The 25,325-nt window shown below is 36.5% G+C and overlaps 1 protein-coding gene across 1 annotated transcript in view; it reads left to right on the top strand.

The window, feature by feature from the left end:
• kst (spectrin beta chain, non-erythrocytic 5 kst) overlaps positions 1-25,325 on the top strand; it is a 687,893-nt gene that overhangs the window by 560,962 nt on the left and 101,606 nt on the right. The window contains exons 69-70 of the mRNA XM_090398802.1: positions 5,860-6,042; positions 13,144-13,335. Coding sequence (XP_090254928.1) covers positions 5,860-6,042; positions 13,144-13,335 — 375 coding nt within the window. The remainder of the gene's footprint in view (positions 1-5,859; positions 6,043-13,143; positions 13,336-25,325) is intronic.

Here is a 25,325-nt window from a genome sequence, read left to right as displayed (position 1 = left end):
GCAGCAGTATATCGCATTGGTGGAACTGTACTCCAGGAGATTGACGAGGCCAGGGATTTGGGAGTGTTGGGGGATAGGGAGTTGAAGTTTAGTGGACACATCGCAAAAGTGGCAAAATCAACTCATCAAATCACTTGGTTGCTGACACTTTAACGAGCAGAGACAAATAGGCTATTATTACTCTGTATCGAGCCTTGATAAGACCCCCATCTAGACTACTGTGTCCAGATATGGGTGCCAGGGTTTCTTCTCGATGGGTAGGAGGCGGAGAGAATCCAGAGACAAGTGACCAAGATAATAGCAGGTCTATGGAATAAACCTTATGAGAACAGGTTGAAGATTTGTGGGCTGCAAAAATTGTTGATAGGCAGAAAAGGGGTGATATGATTGAGACATTCAAATTACTGAAGGGTTTCTATAAGATTAATTCAGAAGATATTTTTGTGAATAGGACGTGGGAGGACTAGGGGCCATCCATAGAAGCTTGGTAAAAGTATGGTTAGCAAGGGTGTTAGAGCTAGGTTTTTTACTTGGAGAGTGGTAAATGAGTGTAATAAGTTGCCAGAGTCTGTTGTGGGTGCCATGACTGTAAATGAGTTCAAGGTGATGTATGATAGATACTGTGCGAATGCCGAATAGTTGTGTGGACATGATGTTGGGCCTCCCTCGATGAGTCTAAGGACTCCTTTTAGCTACCCGTAATAATAATAATATTATTATTTTATGCCATACTAGGAGATGACTCAGAAAGGGGTTCTGTCCCCCCCCCCTCGAGTTCCGGACTGATAGGCCGGTTCTCCTTGAATTCTGATGACTCGAATTTTGAAAACTGGAAAGAGGGGGTTTCTCCTCCCTGGCTCCTATGGTGCCCCCCTCCCCCTTCAGGATAGCCCCTGAGTTTCAAAAGGTTTCAAATAACTTGACACGAAAACGTGACACAAAAACATTACAAAAAAAGCTTATCATTTTATATTATAGAGTAGATTATATTATATTTTTACCATGGTTATTTTCATTATTATGTTATCAAGTATTATTAATTTTTATAGTTTTCTGAATATGCACTTAATACCATATACCTCTGTTTCCTTTGCTTTAAAATTTTCCTTTCTCTTTAAAATTGTACAACACGAGGAAGATGGATTTGAGGTTGATGTTGTTGCAGCAGCACATGATGGTGGAATCTTAAAGGTGAGGATGAGACAGGTAGGAATGGAAAGTAGACTCAGGATCAGGGAAGTGGGAGTGGTCAGACTGAAGATATGTACGCGTGCGCATGTGTGTGGTATAGCAGCTAGAATAGAGAATGTCGGTGCTGGCAGAATGGCCTCAAAAACACAGGTATTGTTATGTTTGTGCACAAATATAAGGTGTATTTGAAACAAAACAGCTGAGTTTGTTGCATTAATTGAGTCAGTATTCCCAAAGATAATTGGAATAAGAGAATCTTAGTTGTCTGAGGAGGATGTAATGTCAGGATTAGAAATAGAAGGATATATAATTTCCCTAAAGGATAGAAATGTGAAAAGAGGAGGGGGGGGGGAGTGCTGTTAATGATTGCAGAAGAATTGTGTCCACAAAGTGTGGAAGTTGATAGTGCATGCACAGATTTTGAATCTGTGTGGTATGAAGTTGAAATAAATGGGTTAATATATCTGATAGGATGCTGTGATAGGCCAGGGAATGCAGAGAATACTGATTCTGAAACGTTTAGACAAATTAGTTGGGCAAAAAGAAGGTGATCCTAATGGGAGACTTTAATTCCAGGAATATAGAATGAAAGGAGAAGATAGTGTATGGAAACAAGGAGAGTGAGTTTATTGAATTTCTGAGAGATAAATAACTTAAGCAACTAGAGGCTTTAATGTTTTGGATTGCGATTCCTTTCCTTCATTGTTACATGGTGATCGAAATTAATTGCAAAAATTATGGAAACAACTTCCATGTTAGAGAAAAACTTCAGTTTAATATAAACCAAATCGAGTGATTATTTTAGCTTATATTGAACTGAAGTTTTTCTCTAACACATTAGTTCTTTCCATAATTTTTGCAATGAATTGTTAATGAGGTGTTGACACTGCTGCTAATTGATGAGAGTAATCATGAGGTACTTGTTTGGGAAGTGATAAAACAAGAAAAGGTTACTGCCAACAATGGATATATGTGAAAATATAAAACAGGTGATTATTGGAAGCTCTGTAGTCAGTTAGAATCAGTATGTTGGGTGGATGAGCTGAGCTGAAAAGATGTTGATAATGCATAGAAACTCACAAGGCAGTATCTGACAAAAGCAATGCATAACTGCATACCAAGGGTTAAGCGAGTAAATAGAGTGGGAGTGAAATAGATGAACAGTGAAATCAAGCAAACTGTGCTGGAAAAGAAAATGCTATGGAAAGGGTACGAGACAGTTGGTGGTGATTGGATCCATGAAGCGTATAAAGTGCAGGCTAGAAAGGTGACAAGCATGGTAAAGAAAGACAAGGTGCAGTATGACAGGAGATTGGCTGGTCAGGCCAAGGTTAACTCAGGGAATTTTTCCACTATATGGCAAGCAAGAGAAGGAATAATTATGGCAGGTTGACATTGGTGGATGGTCATAGCAACAGAATAACAGTTGTAAAGGAGATATAGTGGAATTATTGAATGAGCACTTTATCAGCAGGTTCTGTTTTTGTGATCCTGCTGTTTAACTTGTTTGTATATACTGGTATAAATGATACAGTGCAATATATAGAAGGGAGGCAAGTATTTGGAGAATTGAAAATGAAAGAATCAGAGGTGTATCAGGTGTTGGTTGGGTTATATGTTAATAAGGCTGTGGGAATGGGTGACATAATCACCACATATTCTGAAGGAATGTGCACCACAGTTGGCTATGCCCTTGACCTAGTTATTTAATTAAAGTGCTGCAGTGGGTAGGGTTCCTAAGAAGTGGAAAGAAGGCAAAATAGTACCACCTGACAAGCATGGTTCTAGGACCGAAGTTTCCAATTATAGACCAGTCTGTATAACTGCAGTTGTGATCAAGGTGTTGGTTAGGAATAGAATACAGGATTAGGTTGATGGACATAGCATTCTTTATGATGGTCAGCATGGATTTGTAAAGGATAGGTTTTGTTTTAGCAATTTATTTGCATTGCATGATAAGGTAACAGGTGTGTTAGATAAGGGAGAATCATATATGGTGATATTCTTGGACTTGACAAAAGCATTTGTTAGATTACCACATGATAAGTTGGTGTACAAGCTGCAGATGATGGGAATAGATAGTATATTGATTTGGTGGATCAGAGATTGGCTCTCTGAACAATACCAGCAGGTTTTGTATGATGGAGCAGTGTCTCAAAAAAGGAAGGTAACCAGTGGTGTGCCCAGGGTTCTGTTTTTGTGATCCTGCTGTTTAACTTGTTTGTAAATGATATATCATGTGGACTGACTAGGGATCTTCAGTTGTTTGCTGATGATGCAAAATTGGGAAGAATTATAAGTAGCACTGCTGATGTTAATTCTCTTGAGGAAGATTTGAATAGACATTTTACTTGGATAAAGGAGTGTGGTTATAGTTTTATATCAATAAGTGCAAGGTGTTGCATTCTGGAGTTGACATTGTACACGTTGATATAGTACACAGTGTTATAGAAATATAACACTGTGTACTATATCAACGGTGCCGTATTGCAGGAAGTGGATGAGAATGATGGTTGAGAGTAAACTGAAGTTTAGAGGACATATTGCCAGCATTGCAAAGGCTGCACATCATAATGCTGCTATGATAAGAAGTACTCTACCATGTAGGGATATGGAAGTGGTTGTACCACTGCATAAAGCACTAGTCAGACTACACTTGGACTGTTGTGCTCAAATTTGCTCACTTGGTTTTCAGTGTGATGTGAAGACATAGGAGAGGGTCCAGAGATGTGCGACTAAGCCAATATCAGGACTTAGGACTGCTGACTATGGAAAGAGGTTGAAAAAATGTGAATAGATTTGTGGATTTAAGGAATTTGGTGGATAGGAGGAAGAGAGGTGATATGATAGAGACATTTAAATTAGTGAGAGGATTTTATCAAATTAATCCAGATGAGATTATAAAAAGAGTAGAAGGCAAGAGAGAGAAAACCAGAGGTCATCCCTGGAAGTTATGTAAGAGTGTGGTGAAGAGGAGCATGAGGAGTAGATTTTGTACATGGAGAATTGTCAGTGAATGGGAACACATCACCAGAATGTCTTCTTAATATGAGGAGTATTAAAGATTTTAAGATTTGGTATAATAAATATATTGTCAGTTGAATGAACCTCTCACAGTGAGTCTGCTGACTCCATACAGGATGCAGTAATAATAATAATAGTAAAATAATCTAAGATAAAATTAATTTCTGCTGAAAAAAGTTAATATTTTAATGTGATCCTTTTTTTTTTTTTGTACAGGCACACCCCTGCCATATGACATGTTAGGTTCCAGACCATCAGCATATAGCGAATTTCATCATATTACAAATCCATGTGTTTTCTTTTTTTCTTCCCAACTTGTAGATGTATATAATGGTTTAATAATGTATTTTTTAAGCAATCATATATAGACATAAATGATGTAAAGCATTTATTTACTTCAGATATGCAAATGAAAAATTTTAAATAATGGATTTGTAAAGGATAGTTCCTGTTTTAGCAATTTACTTGCATTGTATGATAAGGTAATGGATGTGTTAGATAAGGGAGAATCATATATAGTGATATTCTTGGACTTGGCAAAAGCATTTGATAGATTTTTTTCAAACAGAAAAGTTATTCTGAATATCTTGACTTAAGGAAATATTCCCAGTTTCATCATCAATCTTCATCATTAAAAGTTTTTTCCACTTCAGCAAAAAGATTGTCATGTTTATGGGTAGCTCATTTGGTATAGACAAGCCCTTTGGTTGGAACAGCCTGAGTTTAAATCCCATCTATGACATGAGGAATATTTATCAGGTCTTTTCAATCAAATAGTGAGGTGGAGGATTTGTTTTCCCAGAAATGCATGTTTTTCATCCCTAAAAAACAAGGCAAATCAGACCAATGAATATGCATATCTACAGTGCAAAATACTTGCCCTGAGGGGATGCAGCAGAGGAGTTATGTGCCTGATGCATTAATTCACCATAACTCCTAATCAGGAATCTCTACTTCTTCCCCTGAGAGGTGGATGAGTTGAAGAAGAATAGTATTAACTAGTGTACCACTTCTCACTTTATCTTTGTTTTTAACAAGTGTAACAACAGTAGTGTGAGGTAAGTGCGGCCTTTCTCAGTGTCTGATACACCATCATTACTGAATTTAATCATTTTTAATCTTAGTATCTAATGTAATGGGTTTTTGCGTCTTATTCTTTTCACTAGAAATAATTGCACCTTTACCTTGAATTTTATCTGCCATTATTAAAAAGAATAAAATAAAATAATAGTTATAAACAGTTGATAATTCACAGCGAAACACCAAAACACACACACACACACACACACACACACACACACACACACACACACACACACACAGAGAGATCGAGAGAGATATGCAGTGAGCAATGATGATGCGAACAAACTTTTTAGTCTACAAAAAAAATGCATTGGTTGATTTGTTATTTGATCAGCCATGTTACTAAAACTGTTGTATGAGCAAATGTAGTTGACATATAAATGGGCATTGGTCATAACTGAAAAATGTTTAATGAACAGATAATCATACAGTGAAGTGTTGTAAGGTGAGGTATTACCATATATATAATTTTATTTCATTTTATACCTACTAACAGATCTTCATATTGTTCATGATAGAAAAGAAAAATGAATATAAATATATATTTTTGTATTAATGCAGGTAGAAGTAGAAGGTAGTTACCAAGAGTTAAAAACATTAGCTGAAGAGAGGACTTATAGGCTACAAGAAAGTAAGAAATTATTTGCATTTCTAAGAGATGCAGATGGAGTTGCTACATGGATTCATGATCAGATTATAGTGGCAAGTTCTGAAGACTATGGTAAAGATGTTGAACATGTAGAGGTAAGTTTTTTTTTAAAACTGAGTGGCATTGCTTTATCTATAGCAAAATTTAAATGTGATCAGTAGTTGAGCCCCATAATAATATTATACAAAAATTTCTTTTACACCACTTTTGACTTGGGGTATTTATTCAGGAATAAATTATATCAGAAGGTGATATGCGTACTAAAAAAAGTATTGGGGGGGGGAAATAAACGTAAGAGTGGGAGAGTTTCAGAAATGAAGGAAAGAGTGTTGTATACGGTGACTCGTTATTAAGAGGTGTGGTAGATGGGAGTTTAACAAAATCGTACTTACCGGGTGCAAAATTTAAGGATGTAAGTGAGAGTATTAGAGCGCAAATACAGAGGGTGAAAAAATTGATAGTCGTGGCAGGTATGAATGAATTGAAAGGAGATAAATTTTTTATGAAAAAGTACTTGAAAGTATTGTTAAAGTTAGCGAAAGAAAAGAGTGACAGAGTTAGAATGGTGAGTCTGTTGCCACAGTACGACAGAGAGGAGTTTAGAAGGAGGGCCATAATTGCAAATGACTTTATGCGCAGGTTATGCAGACAGTGTGGTGGGGAATGAGTTTGATGGGCGAAAGGATCTATACAAGATGGATGGCCTGCATTTGAATGGATTTGGTGTGTGGAGACTGGAAAAAGTGTTGCTGAATGAAGTGAAAATGGATGTGCAGAACCAGCGAAACTAGAACTACCAGGGGTGGGGGAGTGGATATGCGGACATCAGTGAGACAGTTGAGTGTAAGAATGTATATAATGTACCTGAGCCAGTACCAAGACAAGTAATCAGAATGGGATAGTTAGGATAGTTAGATAGTTAGAATAACGCATCAAGATAGGGGTGGGACAAAGGGACCTCTGCATTTCATGTATACTGCCAGGAGTATTAGGAACAAGAAGGAAGAATTTTTGGCCTTGGTTGGCTCTTCCTGGCCAAAGGTTATTGCATTAGTGAAACATGGCTGATGGAAGATGATATAGTTAGTGGAATAGAATGTGTAGGTTATAGTGTGTTTAGGAGGGACAGAGAGAATAAAATGGGGGGGGGGGGGAGGAGTGTTATTGATGATAGCTGATGAACTGCAGCCAAGGAGAATTGAAGTAGTATTGCAGGGTAGTGAAAAGAGCTCATTTGAGGCTATTTGGTGTGAGATTGAGACTGGCAGAACAAAATATACAGTTGGGTGCTGCTATAGACCAGGGGATGGAATAGATGGTGGGGATAGTATGCATAAACAAATTGATGAAATGAGTGAGGGTAATTATTATGGGGGATTTCAACTATGGTAACATTGATTGGAAGGAGGAGAGGACACATGTGAGGAAGGAACTGGATTTTAGTCAATTATTAAAGGATAACTATCTGAGACAGCATGTAATTGAAAATACTAGGGGTTTGAGAGTGCTTGACCTGGTAATAGCATCTCAGAATTTGACTGTAATGAATATGACCATGTTGCCACCTATTGGTGAGAGTGATCATAAGGTCTTGACTTGGGAGATGGCTAAAGGTGTGGAATTTACAATTAAGACAGGGTACATGTGGAATTATCAGGCTGGTAAGTATAACAAGCTTAGGAGTTTGATTGGTTCAGTGCCATGCATGTAAAACTGCAAGGACTGGATGTTGATAGTGCATGGGAGGCAGTCAAGAAGTGTTTGCATGAGGCAATGGCTGACTGTATACCTAGAGTCCGAATATTAAATCAAGTAGGGATTAAATGGATGAATAACACCATTAAGCTTGAGCTGCAAAAAAAGAAACAACTGTGGAGGGAATTTAAGGTGAAAGGTGACCTGCAGGCACATGAACGGTATAAAGCCCAGGCCAGAAGGGTAACAAGTGTGGTAAGAAAAGCAAAAGCAGATTATGAAAGAACATTACCCATGCAGGCTAAAGAGAATCCCAAACAGTTCTTTCAATATGCTGCAAGCAAAAAAAAAAAAAAACCTACATGGCAGAATGATTTTAAGGAACGCCGATGATAAGGAGGTCACTGAATCAGTCGATATAGTGGAATTACTGAGTGAGCACTTTGCAAGAGTATATCATCCAGGTGGTGACATTGAAAGAATGAAGCAATTATTAGTTTATATGGGAATTGTGGTGAATGAAGTGGAGGTGAGTAGTCTATTACAAAACCTTAATGTCAATTCATCTGCGGGATTGGTGGTATACCAGCTCGTGTCATACGAGAAGCGTCTAAAGAATTATCAGTGCCTTCACCATGTTGTTTAATCTGATTCTCGGGTTTAGTCCTGAAGGTATGGAAAGAGAGGGAAAATAGTTACACTGCATAAAGGAGGAACCAAGACTACTGTTGCAAATTAACGACCGATCAGCATATCAGGAGTCGTTGTCAAGGTTCTGGAGAAAGTAGTCAAGGGAAAAATACAGGAATGGATTGATGAAAATAAGATACTGTATGGGGGGGACAGCATGGCTTTGTGAAGGGTAGATAATGCCTCAATAACTTGCCCAAGTTTTATAACACAGTGACGGCTGAACTGGATAAGGGTAATGGGTTTACAGTGATACTGCTGGACCTGGCTAAGGCATTTAACTGGATACCACATGGAATTCTAATCCGTAAACTGCAACATATGGAAATGGATATAGGGTTGGTGAGATGGATAGGTGGATGGTTGATAGAGAGATATCAGAGAGTAGTTTATTCAGGAGTAGAGTCCAAAAGACGGCCTGTGACTAGTAGTGTGCTGCAGGGTTCTGTTCTTGGACCACTGCTGTTTAGTTCATTAACGATATAGGGAAGGATCTAAGAGGAACGGTTCATTTGTTCACTGATGATGCAAAGTTGGGTAGGGCAATAGTGAATGCAGAAGATGTCAGAATCTTGCAGGATGATTTGGATAGATTGGAGGTCTGGGTTAAGGAGAATGGATGTCAATTTAATGTGACAAAATGTAAGGTTATGCATTTTGGGGTGAAAAGATCAATCTCCTGGAGTACAGTTCTACCAATGTGGAACTGTACTCCAGGAGATTGATGAGGCCAGGGACTTGGGAGTGTTGGTGGATATGGAGATGAAGTTTAGGGGGGCACATTGCAAAAGTGGCTAAATCAGCTCATCAAATCACTTGGTTGTTGAAAAATACTTTGACGAGCAGAGACAAGCAAGTTATTGTTCCTCTGTACCGAGCCTTGATAAGACCTCATCTCGACTACTGTGCCCAGATTTGGTCACCTAGGTTTCTTCTTGGTGAAGAGGATCCAGAGGTGAGTGACCAAGATGATAGCAGGTCTATGGAATGAACCTTATGAGAACAGGTTGACAATTTGTGGGTTGCAGAAACTGGTTGATAGGCGGAAGAGGGGGAGATATGATTGAGGCATTCAAATTGCTGAAGGGTTTCTATAGGATTAATTCAGAGGATATTTTTGAGATCAGGACTGGTGGTGGGAGAACTAGGGGACATCTATGAAAGCTGGGCAAGAGTGTGGTTAGCAAGGGTATTAGAGCTGGGTTCTTTACTTTTAGAGTGGTAAATGAGTGGAATAAGCTGCCAGAGTCTGTTGTGGGTGCTATGGCAGTGAATGAGTTCAAGGCAGGGTATGATAGATACTGTGAGAATGCTGAATAGTTGTGTGGACGTGCTGTTGTGGGTGCTATGGCAGTGAATGAGTTCAAGGCAGGGTATGATAGATACTGTGAGAATGCTGAATAGTTGTGTGGACGTGATGTTTAGGGCCTCCCTCGATGAGTCTAAGGACTCCCTGGTGTCGCCCGTGATAATAATTAAATAACTTTTACAATTACAATTTTAAAAATCATCATCAGCAGAACTTTCCTTCAGTGGTATTTCTGAAAATTAATACCTCATAAATTCAGAGTATTTTTGTTTTGTGAATTTTTCATAGTTTAGTGGGAAAAATTAAGTATTTATTTTTAAATTAATATTTTTATGACAGAAATTCTTGAGTTCTCTTTTATGACCGTATTATGCCTTATTATTATACATATTACTATGTTCATATATATTAAGGATTCATGTAATGTAACTTTTCATGTGTGAGCCATACGCTAAATAAATATGACAAAAAAAAAATGCTGCCATACATGACTTTTATTTTTCAGTCTGTCATTTGTCACTCAAAAAAAATTTCTTTGTGACTTTGTCACACACATCAACAAAGGAAGAAAAATATCTATATAATAAACCATTCTCTTTGAACCATTCTTTTTTGAATCCAAACCTAACTTATAGTCTCTCTCTCATCGCCCCCCCCAGGTCATATAGGTGGGGGCCATGAAAACTTTGTGGTAACAAGTGAGAATGGAGAGAGAGAGAGAGAGAAAATGGAACACGATTCTCTTTTCCTTCTGCTAGTTATTCAAATCAGGTCGTGTTTCGTTTATCATTCTTCTGAATATAATATTTATGTAGTTTACATCATTGTTTTGAATACTCTGCTAGGTAATGATTAATATATGATGAACATCAGTTGAGTTTCAGCCATTATGCTCGAATACCCTGTGGTGTGAAGACAGATTTCTAGTGTTACTTGCCTTTGAAGTCTTGATCTATACACTATACAAAGTGTGTAGCTTCCATTGAAGACTTTAAGCAGAGAAATAGTATGAAATTTCCTCTTTACAGCTATCTGACTATAATTTTGTGTTATGAGCAGTGTTTTTTTTTGTAAAAAAATAGTTGCTGGTACTCATTCCTTGCCAGCAAAAAAAACTGTAGGTTAAAAGGATGTGAAAAGAAAAAAGCATTCATCTAATTGTTACATCGTAGTGTGATAATGATTTCTTTCTTAAAGATAGTATTTGTTGCTGTCTACTTTTGCCAAAATAGGACAATTCGTTGTTTGCTCATTCCTTAATAATCTTCATGCCCATTTATTTTTCCACTGCAAGAATGCTAGTTCTTTTACATAATATACATCCAAGTCTCTTATTTTGATAATTTAGCCAGTTATACTTCAGAGTGAAGTCATTCTTTGCTATTGAATACAGAACTATCAGGTAACAAAAAGAGTCTTATACAGTCTTGTAGTTAATGCTTCCCTCACTTTCTTACTTGTGATAAGTGAGAAACTGTGGAAGGGAAATAGAAACTAGACTAGCATTTCTTTTCATTTTTTTACTTTATGGTTCATGACAGTTTTTTTATTACTCATTAAATAAATGGAAACTCTGTGAAAGTGTGATAAAATTTTGTAAAAATGATGTATTTAACATGTTCGAAGGGAAAGAACAAATTAACTCATGTTATGTTGGACCTGGAGGCAGGATGCGAGAATTTATCGAGTGTGTGTGTTGCATGTGTATCTGGTTTCATTAGCACTAGAATGAAATGACTCTGTATTGTAAAAAACATCTCCCTCTACAAACACTATACCACACAAATGCAAGCAAAACAGTAAAGTTTTATTGTTGCACCAAGAAAGTACTCACAGTCAGTGCATACTGTATTTAGTGAAAAATAGAGTAATTAGAGTATTTTGTGTAACTGGAAACAAATGGGATGAACAACATGCTACCTAGTTGCAAACCAAACAGAGTAAAAGTTTTATTGTAACACTAAAATACAGCCTTGTGTGAGACACAGCTTGGCATGAATGTGTTAATATATAAACATGAAAGTAATTTAAAATGTCTAATTATGACCTCAATACAGAGGTCAAAACGTCGATTGTTACTTGCTTAATGTTAAGTAAAGTAATTATTCTAACACTTATGTTGTGTCTCCATAAATTCTTCACTATGAATTCACTTTGTGAAGTTTTGAATAATCTTGAGATTGCAGCATTTTTTTAAAAAGGAAATCCTAGCTCTCAGCTTACCTTGTAACAACAATAATTTTCGAAGTTTATCAGTCTTCTTGGCTATTTCTTCCCCATGAAGGATTATTAATTGTTGTTTAAGAGATACTTGTGCCATGAGAGGTTTCTTCAAATTAACATGAAAAACACAAGGAATAAGTAATACTATTTATTTAAGACCATATAATTTCATCTAGAATATTACAGGCCATCATCAGTGGCAACAATAGTTAATTACAAAGTAGAACTCGAACAATGGATTGATTTGAAAAAAATAAAAGCAGTATGATGTTATACATAAAACAACAATGATATATATGAGGAAATATTGCAATATTAATTATTCATTTTAAAATAAGTATTCTTGTGTGATTAAAATAATACTTTGCTATATATCTTAAAGAGAGACATTTCTTCCGATTTAAGTTTGGATAGTGAAGTAAGAATTTGAATGCTTTCTTTAAGCAAGCATTCAAATTTATATCCAAATCAATGAATTAAGTGTGTTTCAGATTATAGGATGTTGTGGTCTGTATCTATTCCATGCTGTGCCAATCCAGATTTTTCTGATTTACTGTTGCTAATATAAGATTGGTGTTCTTGTATTATCTTTTCTACTGAGTATTCAGTTTGTCCAAAGTAAGAATGGTGACAGTCACAAGGAACTCGGTAGATACCAGGGAGAGTTAGAAGAGGCCATTTATCTTAAATTGTATTTCTTGAGAATTGTGGACGTGTTCTGAGATGCAAGAAATGTATTGGATTGGAACTCGACATACTGTTTCCTTGTTATTTGAGCCAGGATTATAGGAATTAAAAAACTGTTGTGCAGTCCTTTCTGAGAAGCTATTGAATAAATAAATAAATAGTATTACTATTTATATTTGTGATATTTATTATTTATATTAATATTATAAATAGTATTAATAAACAGTTTACTTATTCCTTGTGGGTTTTTTTTTGTGTTAATTTGAAAAAAAAAAATTTTTTATTTTGCTATATAATCATTTTACAAAGCATACTTAATAATTATTCACTGATGCACAATATTTTTCATACTCTTTTGTGAAAGAAGAAAAATTAATATCTAAACTGCTTTATGTGTATGCAATCAACTTTCACTGTAGCAATCTCATAGGAATCAGTTTACAGCAGCAAACTATTCACTATAATAGTGAATTTCTTCTATGGAACTTTGGTCAGATAGTTTGTTATATTGGTGTTTGCTATAGTGAGAGTTGACTGTATCAACTATTTGTTGGGTTTTATGAGGTTTTTTAAATTAATTGTTTTATTGCAGATTCTTATTCAAAAATTTGAAGGTTTCTTAAGTACTCTTCATACTAGTGAGGAGAGAGTGATCACAGTTCAGAACATTGCCAAGTCCTTAATCAATGAAAACCACCTTGATTCTGAGCAGATTAAAGCAAAAAGCGCTGAAGTTGCACAACTTTGGGAAGAACTAAAAGACACTGCACAGTCAAGACAAGATGTAAGTATTTACATTTGGAAATGGCCAAACGAGACTAGTATTTATTTTTTCTGTGAATGCATTTTGGATGCATATGTGCACTTATGCACATACACACATTATATAAAATGTATAAAATTCTACATATATTGAGACTTTATAATAATAAGACTCGATTCAACTCTCACTGTGATGAATGTGTAAAGACCGAATGAATATTTTCTTATAGCAGAATGCTTGATTTATTAATTTCCTTTAGAATGGCATTAATGCTATAACAACGAATGAAAACACAATATTTGCCAACCAGGGTCCTGCAGTATTTTTTGTAGTTGTAGTGCACACAACGCACACACACACACACACACACACGTGTGTGTGTGTGTGTGTGTGTGTGTGTGGTGCAAATGTAGGACATCATACTATGGACAGACAGAAAAATCTATTGGGCAACACATTGAAGACCACATCTGAGATATTGAATACCAAAGAAGTGAATCCTCAGTTTAGTTATCACGTGTACTCTCTTCAGCTGACCACAAGACAACTCATCAGTGAGACACCAAGTTATGGAATAAATCTGAATTAAGGTGGCCGCATTGTTTCAAATTAATTATTATTATTTTTTTATTATTATTATTATTTTCGGGCTACTCCAGGGGGTCCTTAGACTCATCGAGGGAGGCCCTAAACATCATGTCCACACAACTATACGACATTCTCACAGTATCTATCATACCTTGCCTTGAACTTGCTCACTGTCATAGCACCCACAACAGACTCTGGCAGCTTATTCCACTCATTTACCACTCTAAAAGTAAAGAACCCAGCTCTGACACCACTGCTAACCACACTCTTTCCCAGCTTCCATAGGTGTCCCCTAGTTCTCCCACCACCAGTCCTGATCTCAAAAATATCCTCTGAATTAATCTTATAGAATCCTTTTAGCAATTTGAATGTCTCAATCATATCTCCCCTTTTCCGCCTGTCAACCAGTTTCTGCAACCCACAAATCTTCAGCCTGTTCTCATATGGTTCATTCCATAGACCTGCTATCTTCTTAGTCACTCGCCTCTGGATCCTCTCCACCTCCTCCCCATCAAGAAGGAACCGAGGTGACCAAATCTGGGCACAGTAGTCAAGATGAGGTCTTATCAAGGCTCGGTACAGAGGAACATTAACTTGCTTGTCTCTGCTCGTTAAGGTATTTTTCAACAACCAAGTGAGTTGATGAGCTGATTTAGCTTTCGCAATGTGCCCCCTAAACTTCATCTCCCTATCCACCAACACTCCCAAGTCCCTGGCCTCATCAATCTCTTGGAGTACAGTTCCACCCATGTGGTATACTGCTGCTAATCTTTTCACCCCAAAATGCATAACTTTACATTTTGTCACATTAAATTGACATCCATTCTCCTTAGCCCAGAACTCCAATCTATCTAAGTCATCCTGCAAGACTTTGACATCTTCTGCATTCACTATTGCCCTCCCAACTTTGCATCATCAGCGAACAAATGAACTGTTCCACTTAGATCCTTCTCTATATCGTTAATGAACAGATTAAACAGCAGTGGTCCAAGAACAGAACCCTGCGGCACCCCCACTAGTCACAGGCCGTCTTTTGGACTCCACTCCTGAATAAACCACTCTTTGATATCTCTCCATCAACCATCCACCTATCCATCTCACCAACCCTATATCCATTCCCATATGTTTAGAATTCCATGTGGTATCCTGTCAGACGCCTTTGCCAGGTCCAGCAGTATCACTGTAAACCCATTTCCCTTATCCAGTTCAGCCGTCACCTTATTATAAAACTTGAGCAAGTTACTCAGGCATGATCTACCCTTTACAAAGCCATGCTGTCCCCTGTACAGTATCTCATTTTCATCAATCCATTCCTGTATTTTTCTCTTGACTACTTTCTCCAAGACCTTGACAACAACTCCTGATATGCTGATCGGTCGGTAATTTGCAACCATAGTCTTGAATCCTCCTTTATGCAGTGATCATGTGGTCTTCACTTTCTTCACTTAAAGAAAGTGATCATGTGGTCTTCACTTGGGAGGTAGCAAAATGTGGAAATTCCAGTTAAGAAGTGATATATGTGGAACTACAAAGAAGGTTACACTGTATACCCAAGATTAGAAAGGTAAATTGGGTGGGAGTTACAGATGAATGAGTAATACCATTAAGTAAGAGCTACAAAAAAGGATGTTGTTTAGGGTATATAAAGAAAAAGGTGGTCAGGTAACTCATGAACATTACAAGAAACAGGCAAGAAAGGTGAACAGCATGATTAGGAAGACAAAGTCAGATTATGAAGAGAAGTTAGCCAAGCAGGTGGAAGAAAATGCCAGATTTTTTTGTTATGTGGCAAGTAGGAAGAAAAATGACTATGATTATATAGAGAAACCTGTGGAGAATTCATGACTAAATTTAACACACGTGAACCACAGTAGTAGGTTTTTTATTACGTAAATATTTCGTCCTAGGTATCTTAGGACATTACCAGTAGTAGAACAATACTAGGAATGACCCAAAGGATAGGGCGCGTACGCACAATGGAATCCAAATTGCGTAGTGTCGGTTGTTGCGACCTGAACTTAAATTAAATTGAATTAAATTACAATTAAGTTATTTTTACACAATTTTGTATGACAATTTCCCATACTTTAGGGATGGCAAGAACATCATTGCAGTTTAGATTTGGTCTGTGAAGTAGGGCTTCAGTACTTTCTTTATATAGGGGTTCATATTTATATGAAGATCTGTGCAGAAGTTTTGTCTTTTCCCAGTGGATCTTGTGGTTTGGGTTTTCAAACTGCAAAAATCAGGCCTCGTTCAACACGGAGTTGAAAACCCAAACCACAAGATCCACTGGGAAAAGACAAAACTCCTACACAGATCTTCATATAAATATGAACCCTTATGTAAAGAAAGTACTGAAGCCCTACTTCACAGACCAAATCTAAACCGCAGTGATGTTCTTGCCATCCCTCAAGTATGGGAAATTGTCATACAAAATTGTGTAAAAACAACTTAATTGTACTTTAATTCAATTTAATTTCATTTAAGTTCAGGCTGCAACATGCCACTGCATGCAATTTGGATTCCATTGTACGTACGCGCCCTATCCTTTGGGTCATTCCTAGTATTGTTCTACTGTACTGATGATGTCCTAAGATACCTAGGACGAAATATTTACGTAATAAAAAACCTACTACTGTGGTTCACGTGTGTTAAATTTAGTCGAGAATGACTATGGAAGGATAACTTTAATGAGTGCAGATGGTAGAGAAGTAACAGAGGCAGATGAAATTGTTGAGCTATTATTTAGCAACCACTTTAAAAAGTTATATCATCCGAGTGAAGATATTATTATGGCAAAGGTGACAGGGCCTGATGTGAGGACAGAGATTAGTGAATTGCAGGTACTTAGGATATTGCAGAATCTGAATGCAAATATAGCTGTAGTATTGGATGGGATATTAGGAGAATGTGTAGGAGACTATTCCTTTGACTAGGCTGCAAGTCTCAGCTCTGGCAAAGTCCAAGAGAATTATTATTATTATGGGTATCTCCATGGAGCCAGTAGACTCATCATAGGAGACCCAAACTATCAGAACAATATCTATCATATCTCTTCTTGAATTCATTTACAGACAAAAGAACTCGCAACTGAGTCAGGCAATGCATTCCACTCATTCACTACCCTCCAGGTGAAAAATCTAGTTCTCACACCCTTGTTAACCACACTTTTCCTTAATTTACAGGGATGACCTCTTGTTCTTCCATCACTATCACACAGCTGAAATATTTCCCCTCATCAATCTTATAAAAACCTTTTAGTAATTTAAATGTTTCTATCATATCCTCTCTTCTCTGCCTATCGACCAACCTATGCAATCCATAAACTCTCAATCTATCAATGTAGGGAGCATTTTTTTACATCACTCACCAACTTGGTCACTCTCCTCTGAACCCCTCTCCACAACCTTCTCATCTCCAAGGAATCCAATGGACCAGACTTGAGCACACAGTAATCCAAATGTGGAAGTATCAATGCCTTATAAAGGGAATAATAACCTTTTTATCTCTAGATGTTAGTGTGTTCTTCAATAACCAAGTAATCCTATGTGTGATCTTGGACGGAAGGAGGGCAAAATAATTTCTTTGCATGAAGGAGGATCTAAATCTGTGGCAGCACATAATAGACCAATCAGCAGTTGTGGTAAAGTACTGGAAAATTTGTTCTAAAAGAGAATTCAGTAATGTCTGGATAAGAATATCATACTCTACAAGGGGGAAGCACTTACCCTTCACAGCTTTGTGAAGGGTAAGTCATGCCTTAGTAATCTACTAACTGTTTATGATAGACTGACAAATGTGTTAAATAAAGGGAATAGATACATGATAATACTGCTGGATTTTGGGAGAGGCATTTGACAGGATACCATGTGGAACTGTTATGCAAACTTCAACAAATGGGGAGAGATGTGAAACTAGTGATATGGATAAAAGGATAGCTGATGGAAAGATACCAAAAAAGTAGTATATGGAGAAACAAAATCCAGGAGAAGGCATGACTAGTAGTGTGCCTCAGGGCTCTGTGCTTGGATCACTGCTTTTTAATTTGTACACAAATGATATAGTAAATAACCATCAGCAAATAACTGAAAGGAAATATTCAGTTATTTGCTAATGATGCAAAATTAGCTATAGTAATAGTTAATCAAGGTGATATAGAAATCTTTGTGGGATGATTTAAATAGGCTGACACTATGGACAAAACATAATGGATGTCAATTTAATGTGGAAAAATATAAATTTATGCATTTTGGGATACAAAGTTAGCAAGAAGATTTTTACTAGATTAATACAGAAGGTATTATAAAATGAGTGGAGAGTGAGAGGGGAAGAACAAGGAAATATCTCTAGAAGTTATGTAAAGGTGTGACGAAGAAGGGTATGAGGAGTAATTTTTTACATGGAGGGTGGTGAATGAGTGAGACACATTGTAGAATCAATGTGGATGCAAATGATTTCAAGGTTCAGTATGATAGATATGTTGCTAGTTAAATAGGCCTACCACAATAAGTCTTCCGATTCCATTAAGGTTACTGTATAATAATAATAATATCAAGTCATTAAGTTATGCTCTTCTTTAATACTGGAACTTTTCATAAATATGAAAGACCACCTTCATTATGAAGTCAAAACTGTTTGCATGTATAAATAGTTTCAATTTCGTACTGAGTTCTAGGATAGTTCAAATAAACTGTGCTGAAGAGAAAAAAGACCTCTCACTTTCTCTCTCTTTCAGAGGGGTGATCCATGATAGGAGAAGATAAGCCAACAGTTAGATATGAATGCCTATGACACTGATGGAGAAAAAAGGGGAAGTATCCCACTTGATGATGAAATCAAAACCAAGAGAAGCAGTGGAACACAATCACTGCCTACCCCACAGTCCAACCCATCAACTACTTCCAAGGTACAGATTAGCTCGATCAAGAGCAAGCCAAGAGAAGCCTCAAAACAAAATAATACAACTAAAAGCAGAACAGAGGCATACCCAAACCCAAAAGCAACCCCGGTTCACCATACAAAGACACAATAGAGCAACACAGAACCAACCTTCAAACCAAGAAACCAAGGATGATACTAAAACTAATAGTACAACAGAAACCTTTTCAGAAACAAAAGATCACAGGCAAAAAAACTGCCCAACAAACAGAGAAAATATAGCAGAAATTGACATTCTAGATATGCCTTTTGAAACAGTATGTCACAGCAACTCCACTACCGTCAATGAAAAGACCAAAGAAAATAGCAGGAAAGTGAAAGGAAAAGGAACCAGATCAAAATAGAAGGGAAAAAACCCTAAAACTCAACAATGGTTAGAACACTTCTCAGAATAGGCACCCTAAACACAAGGGGCTGCATAACTACACAAAAACAAGGGGAAATAATCAATCAAATGAAAATAAAAGGCATCCATGTGATTTTCCTTCAGGAAACTCATATCACCAAACTCACAGAAATCAAGAAAATGGAGAAAATACACAACATCCCAGTGTACTGGAGTGGAGGAAGCAATATTGCCAGGGGAACAGCCATAATCCTGGCAGCAAACTTTCCAGGAAAAATCATCTCCAGCACACGAGACCAAGAAGGAAGAATAATATCAGTAATAACCAAACTGGGGAACCAAAGAGTAAACTTCACAAATATATATGCACCCAACAATGGACACCAAAGATCACTTTTCTTTAGCAACCTTGACACTTACATGGAAGGGCCCCATGAGCACATATTTGGAGGTGACTTCAACTGCTTAACAGATGAATCGGATAAAATAGGAGGCAACACCCATAGAGGAATACAAGGCAGAACCGACTTAAACACTCTGTGTGTGAAATACAGCCTGGAACACAAAATCCTAAATACAACCCAACCCCCACCCACTTGGACCAATGGAAGAGTATCCACAAGAATAGACAGGCTTTACCTCAGTAAAAATCTACATCACCTCCTAGACTCAACAGATACAGTCTCAGTAAATAACAGTAAAAATCTATCAGACCACATGATGGTAATCATCAACATAAATTACAAACCACCAAATCATGGGCCTGGATTCTGGCGCATGAACCCATTTTTAATGAAAGAGCCAGATCTACTAGCAACACTGGAAGAGACTGTATCTGCGAACTGGGAAACAGTAAAAACAGAACAAAGCAGAACTCAAAGACCACTAATGGAAGTGTGGGAAATCCTAAAGGGAAAATGTCGTACAATAATAATGGAATGGAAAAAAAACAAAAAGAAAGAACAAAGACAGATGACCTCCACACTCTACAAGAAAATCAATATACTAAAAGCTGGCTCAAACAACCACAACATGCGCAGAATGAAGGACCTGATCAAAAAGTATGAATCAGAAATAGAAAGAATCAAAGAAACACAACTAAACACCCTACAGTTAAAAAGCAGGTTGACCAACATAACAGCAGAGATAAAATTCACGAAGCCCTTCTACAACCAAATTAAAAAACGACAGGAACAGGCAATAGAGTAAATACAGCACCTAGGCCTAACAGTTACAGATTCTAAAGAAATAAGTAAAATCTTCACAACTTACTACAGAGAACTACATGCCACAAAACAATCAAACAAAAAGGAATGGGAGGAAATAATCAGTAACCTACCTACGATACCACAAAAAGACAGAGAGGACTTGGAAAGAGAAATTACAGAAACAGAAGTAGAGCAGGCAATCTCCACACTGAAAGTAAATAAATCACCAGGCTCAGATGGACTTGGGAGTACCTTTTACAAAACATTTAAAAATCTAGCTCCCATCCTGACACAAGTCTACAACACACTCATCAAAGATGGTGAATTAGCACCTTCACAGAAACTAGGAATTATAACCCTAATCCCAAAGCCTAAGACAGACATATTGCAGGTCAGCAATTGGAGGCCTATCACCTTACTGAACACTGACTACAAAATATTAGCCAAAATAATAACCAACAGACTGAGCCCAACACTAAAAACAATAATACACACAAATCAAACCTGTGCTATACCAGGCAGACACACCTTCCAGACAACTAGTTTAATCAGAGACATCATCCAGTACACTCAAGAAAAAAAAATAAATGTAACACTGGTTTCCCTTGACCAAAGCAAAGCTTTTGACAGAGTTAACCATGAACTCTTAACAGCAACCCTAACAGCACATAACTATGGCCCACACCTCCAACGTATGATAAACTGTCTATACTAGAATATAATTAGCAAAATACGCATCAATGGTAACCTCTCTGAAGACATCAACATAATGCAAGGTGTAAGGCAAGGCTGCCCTGTTTCACCAGCTTTATATGTAACACAAATTGAGTTGCCTGCAAAAATGATCAGACAGAACTCAGAAATTAGAGGATTTATAACACCAACAAAGAAACATGAAATAAAATGTGTTCTACATGCTGATGATGTCACTTGCATCATAACCAACAATACTGCCCTTAAAACTCTCTTCCAGACAACAGAAAAGTACAACAGAATAACAGGATCTCAGATTAACAAATCAAAAACAAAAATAAAAGTATTAGGAGCTGGTGCAACACAACATCCAGCACCAATCACCATACTAGGAATTCCTTTCAACCACTTAGGCCAACTTGAAAACGAAGAAGAATTAATTAAGAAAATCATCTGTATAAAAGAAACCTGGCAATCTGTACTCTTAACTGCCACTGGAAAAGCACAAATCATCAAACAGTTAATGATCCCCTTGATAAAATACTACACAACTCCATTTCCACTCAGCAAAAGTACAAACTAAAAGACTGGAAGACATTATCTACAGCTTTTTCTGGAACAATAAAAAGGCAAAGGTCAGTAAAGACAAATTGGCCCAAAGAAAGGAACAAGGGGGGCTGAACATCCCAAGAATAAAAGACATGCTTTCAGTAGAGAAAATTATGCAGGTAATTAAGATTATGCAAACTGCACACCCTTCCCATGAAATGTGCCAGTACTGGCTAGGAGTAAAGTACAAAATGTTCACAGGCCAAACCCACAGTGGTGAAAAGGCAAAAATTTCATCAGAATACTACAGAACCATATCTAGACAAGCAAGAATCATCACCACAAAGAAGAACAAACAGCACCTTCAAGAACTAAAAAAGAGGACATATTAAAAGCAATTAGCAACATTCCAACAAACACACTCCCCCAAGAAAAGGAAAAATGGAAACACTGTTACTTCAAGTACACCTACCCATCCAGACACAATTTTAACTGGAGGATGTTACACAACATCTTACCGGTAAATGCAAAACTCCTGAAATGGAGAATACTTCAAAGTGCAAATTGTGCCTTTTGCACCCTACAAGAAACCCAAGAACACCTGTTCTATGAATGCGCAGTGGCATCACAAATATGGGCTAATGTAAGCAGCACCTTCAACATACCCACACTCAGGAAGGAACAAGCACTATACCTTCAAGACCTACCAGGGAAAGGAAGCTTGAAAAATCAACTGCTCTACCTACTAATTGAAATTAAATATCACATTTGGAAAATTAGGAATATTGTAACATATCAAAAACAAAAGAAAACAATAGAGGATATTAAAAGAAGTTCAAGAGCATCAATCAAAAACTACCTGAGACTACAGTTAGCAGAACTGGGACCAAATCTTTTCAGGAAAAGATGGAGTTCCCCACTTGCATTATGCTACCTATCTGAAGGCAGCATCATTCTGAAACTCCCATGATCAATTCCAAGAAAAGTAAACAAAATGGCCACAACTTTTTTTTTTTTTTTTACTATTATTATTATCATTATTATTTTTTTATCCCCAAATTCTCACTTTTAAAATTGATTATAATTTAATCTAAACATATCTTTATGTTAGCCTGGCCCCCCATGCTCAGGTTTAATCAACCTCTTAGGTTCATTATTTACTTAATGCCTATGGTACTATACTCTTAAATAATGCCACCAGAGCATATGTTAACTAGGCTAACAAGCACACCAATATCTCTATCACTTTTAGAGAAGTGTTTTCCCCAAGCCTCTAACATACACCTAATAACCAATGTTAATGCAGAGATATGGGAATGAAAATAATTATTCAAAATTCCCAAATAACCAACTTCTGAGCAACTCTCTGGATGCAGAGAAGAAAAGCTAGTTATCATTATCCTATACCAAAATTAAGGATTAAATAATCATTAAATAAATAATTAAACAATTAAAAAATTAATAAAAAATCAAACTAAAAACTAAAAATATAAAAATAAATTAAAATAACTTAAAATATAAAAATAAATTAAAATAACTTAAAATATAAAAATAAATTAAAATAACTTAAAATAAAATTATATAACATAGGCAAAAACATTAACAGTAAGGGAAAACACCAAACAAATTAAAAAAGACAAAACTGTCTAGTCCATTGAGTTGCCAGAATCTACTTTTGGGAAACTGTCCCCCAAAACTGGAGAGAGTCCCTTAAAAATAAAATTAAATAGAAAAATTCTATATGATCTATAATTATTCAACCCCCCCCCCCATCTCCTTCAGGACAGACCACTTCACTTCATCTTTCCTGTCTTCTTCTCTCTTAAGGCCATAGCTTCATAAGAGACTGTCAACCCTGCCACAGGAGCAAAAGACCTGTTCCTCTAAGAGTTGATTACAACCTGAAAAACATGCAGACAATGTCAGTACTCAAGAAACAAGATGGCAAGCAATTAAGGTACAAGTGATAGCTAGAGTGGTGGAAAGATACTGAAACTGCTCTAATTATTACTGTAATGAATACAACCTTCTCTGGTTTTGGTGGATGAAAGTCCAATACCACTAACAAGAAGGCACTAATTACATAATTAGTAAAACAAAGATCTGGTATTCAAACAAGTTAGATATGAATGCCAACTACTGTTTTAAAGTTGTGGTAATAACAACAACAACTAAAAGAATATTAACAGAAAATAGACAAAGTTACAAAAACTATATAGATGATAGATGGATAATATGTTTTGAACATTTGACTCAGTTGTGTTTTATATTTGGTTATTTATGAAAAGTATGTTGTTTCAAAATAAAGAGATCCATCTTCTTCTCCCTTCTACGTGTTAGGCTGGGCTGTTACAGAGCTATCTTAAGCTCTTCTAAGTCACGAGAATAAGGTGACTAGTCCTATGCCTCCTGGTATATTTTATGGCTATAGCTGCATGTGTTCATGGGGCCAGTTTGCCTGCTTATGGGAGGAAAAACATCAGATGAACTGAGGAGAAAAACACTCCTGTCCACACCCAAGACCGGCTAACTTAGCTATGTCTGAGAAAGATCCTTAAGCTCCTCACATCAAAATAGAGAGAGCAAACACTAAATAACTTTAATGAAAGTAGTTCAAATATTTTATACTGAAATTAACAGCATATCATCAGTGTAGAGCAAACAAGAAACAGATGCTAGCCAAAGGAATTTCTGACAAATATAAAAAAAAAAAAATTATGAAAGCATAGTAATTTATTAAATTATTATAAATTATAAATACAAAGCAATTCTTCTCATCTCCAATATAAAAAAAATTCCCTAACATAAAGAGAATGTGTAGCTAAAATGCCTCAGTAATTCTGAAAGTTCAGTTATAGCTACAAGAAAAAATGTTACGCTTGAGATATGCAAAAAACACTATCACAAAAACTTCTTCGTAGTGGATTCAAGGACACTGCTGCTAATGGTAGTACATGATAATGCTAAGTTATGCTAAAGAATGAAAGAATATTACTTATACAAAGGACTTCTTTCCTATGTTCTTTCTTTTTCTTCACTATTAGTTCCAATTTAGACGACAAAGCAACTGCATTTTACTGAACTGTGGATCCCTGTCAAGATTTAGAGGTAGAAGAAAGAACTGTGGTAAACCTTGACATGGGATCCACAGTTAGTAAAATGCACTTGCTTTTTCATCTAAATTGGAACTCATGGTAAAGAAGAAGAAGAAGAAAGCACATAGGAAAGAAGTCCTTTGTATAAGTAATATTCTTATACAATTATTTAATATAGCATTAATATAATACAGTTATATTAACATAACTGTAAGTTTATATTCTTTCTATTAATACTAAATAATTCTTACCTCTGCCAAACAGAATAAAACATGGTTGACATGTGATATATGTAGTTACTCCAAATTTTCAGGTCTTATGAGCTACATCTCTGTGATGTGCAGTTTCAGATTTCAGAACTTAGCACTTTGGCCTATTTAAGATTTGGCTATTAAACTAGGTGAATTAGGCCTAGATAAGGTCTGTCATATGTAGAAGATATATTCTGCACCTGATAGGAAATTTGATGGGGTGAACACCATAGGGATGTGGCTTATAAGAGAAAATTCTTACAATAGTTTTTTTTTTTTTTAATCACTTTGTTTGTGCATTTTGCTTGCAGATGTTGATGTTGCTGTTAACGTTTCAATT

The sequence above is a fragment of the Typopeltis vanoorti genome, chromosome 10, assembly GCF_054136105.1.
Source record: "Typopeltis vanoorti isolate ZY-2024b chromosome 10, IOZ_Tvanoo_1.0, whole genome shotgun sequence".
In the NCBI taxonomy this organism is placed as follows: Eukaryota; Metazoa; Arthropoda; class Arachnida; order Uropygi; family Thelyphonidae; genus Typopeltis; species Typopeltis vanoorti.
The sequence above is the reverse complement of the archived record's forward strand: the minus strand, read 5'-3'. Positions and strand labels throughout refer to the sequence as shown.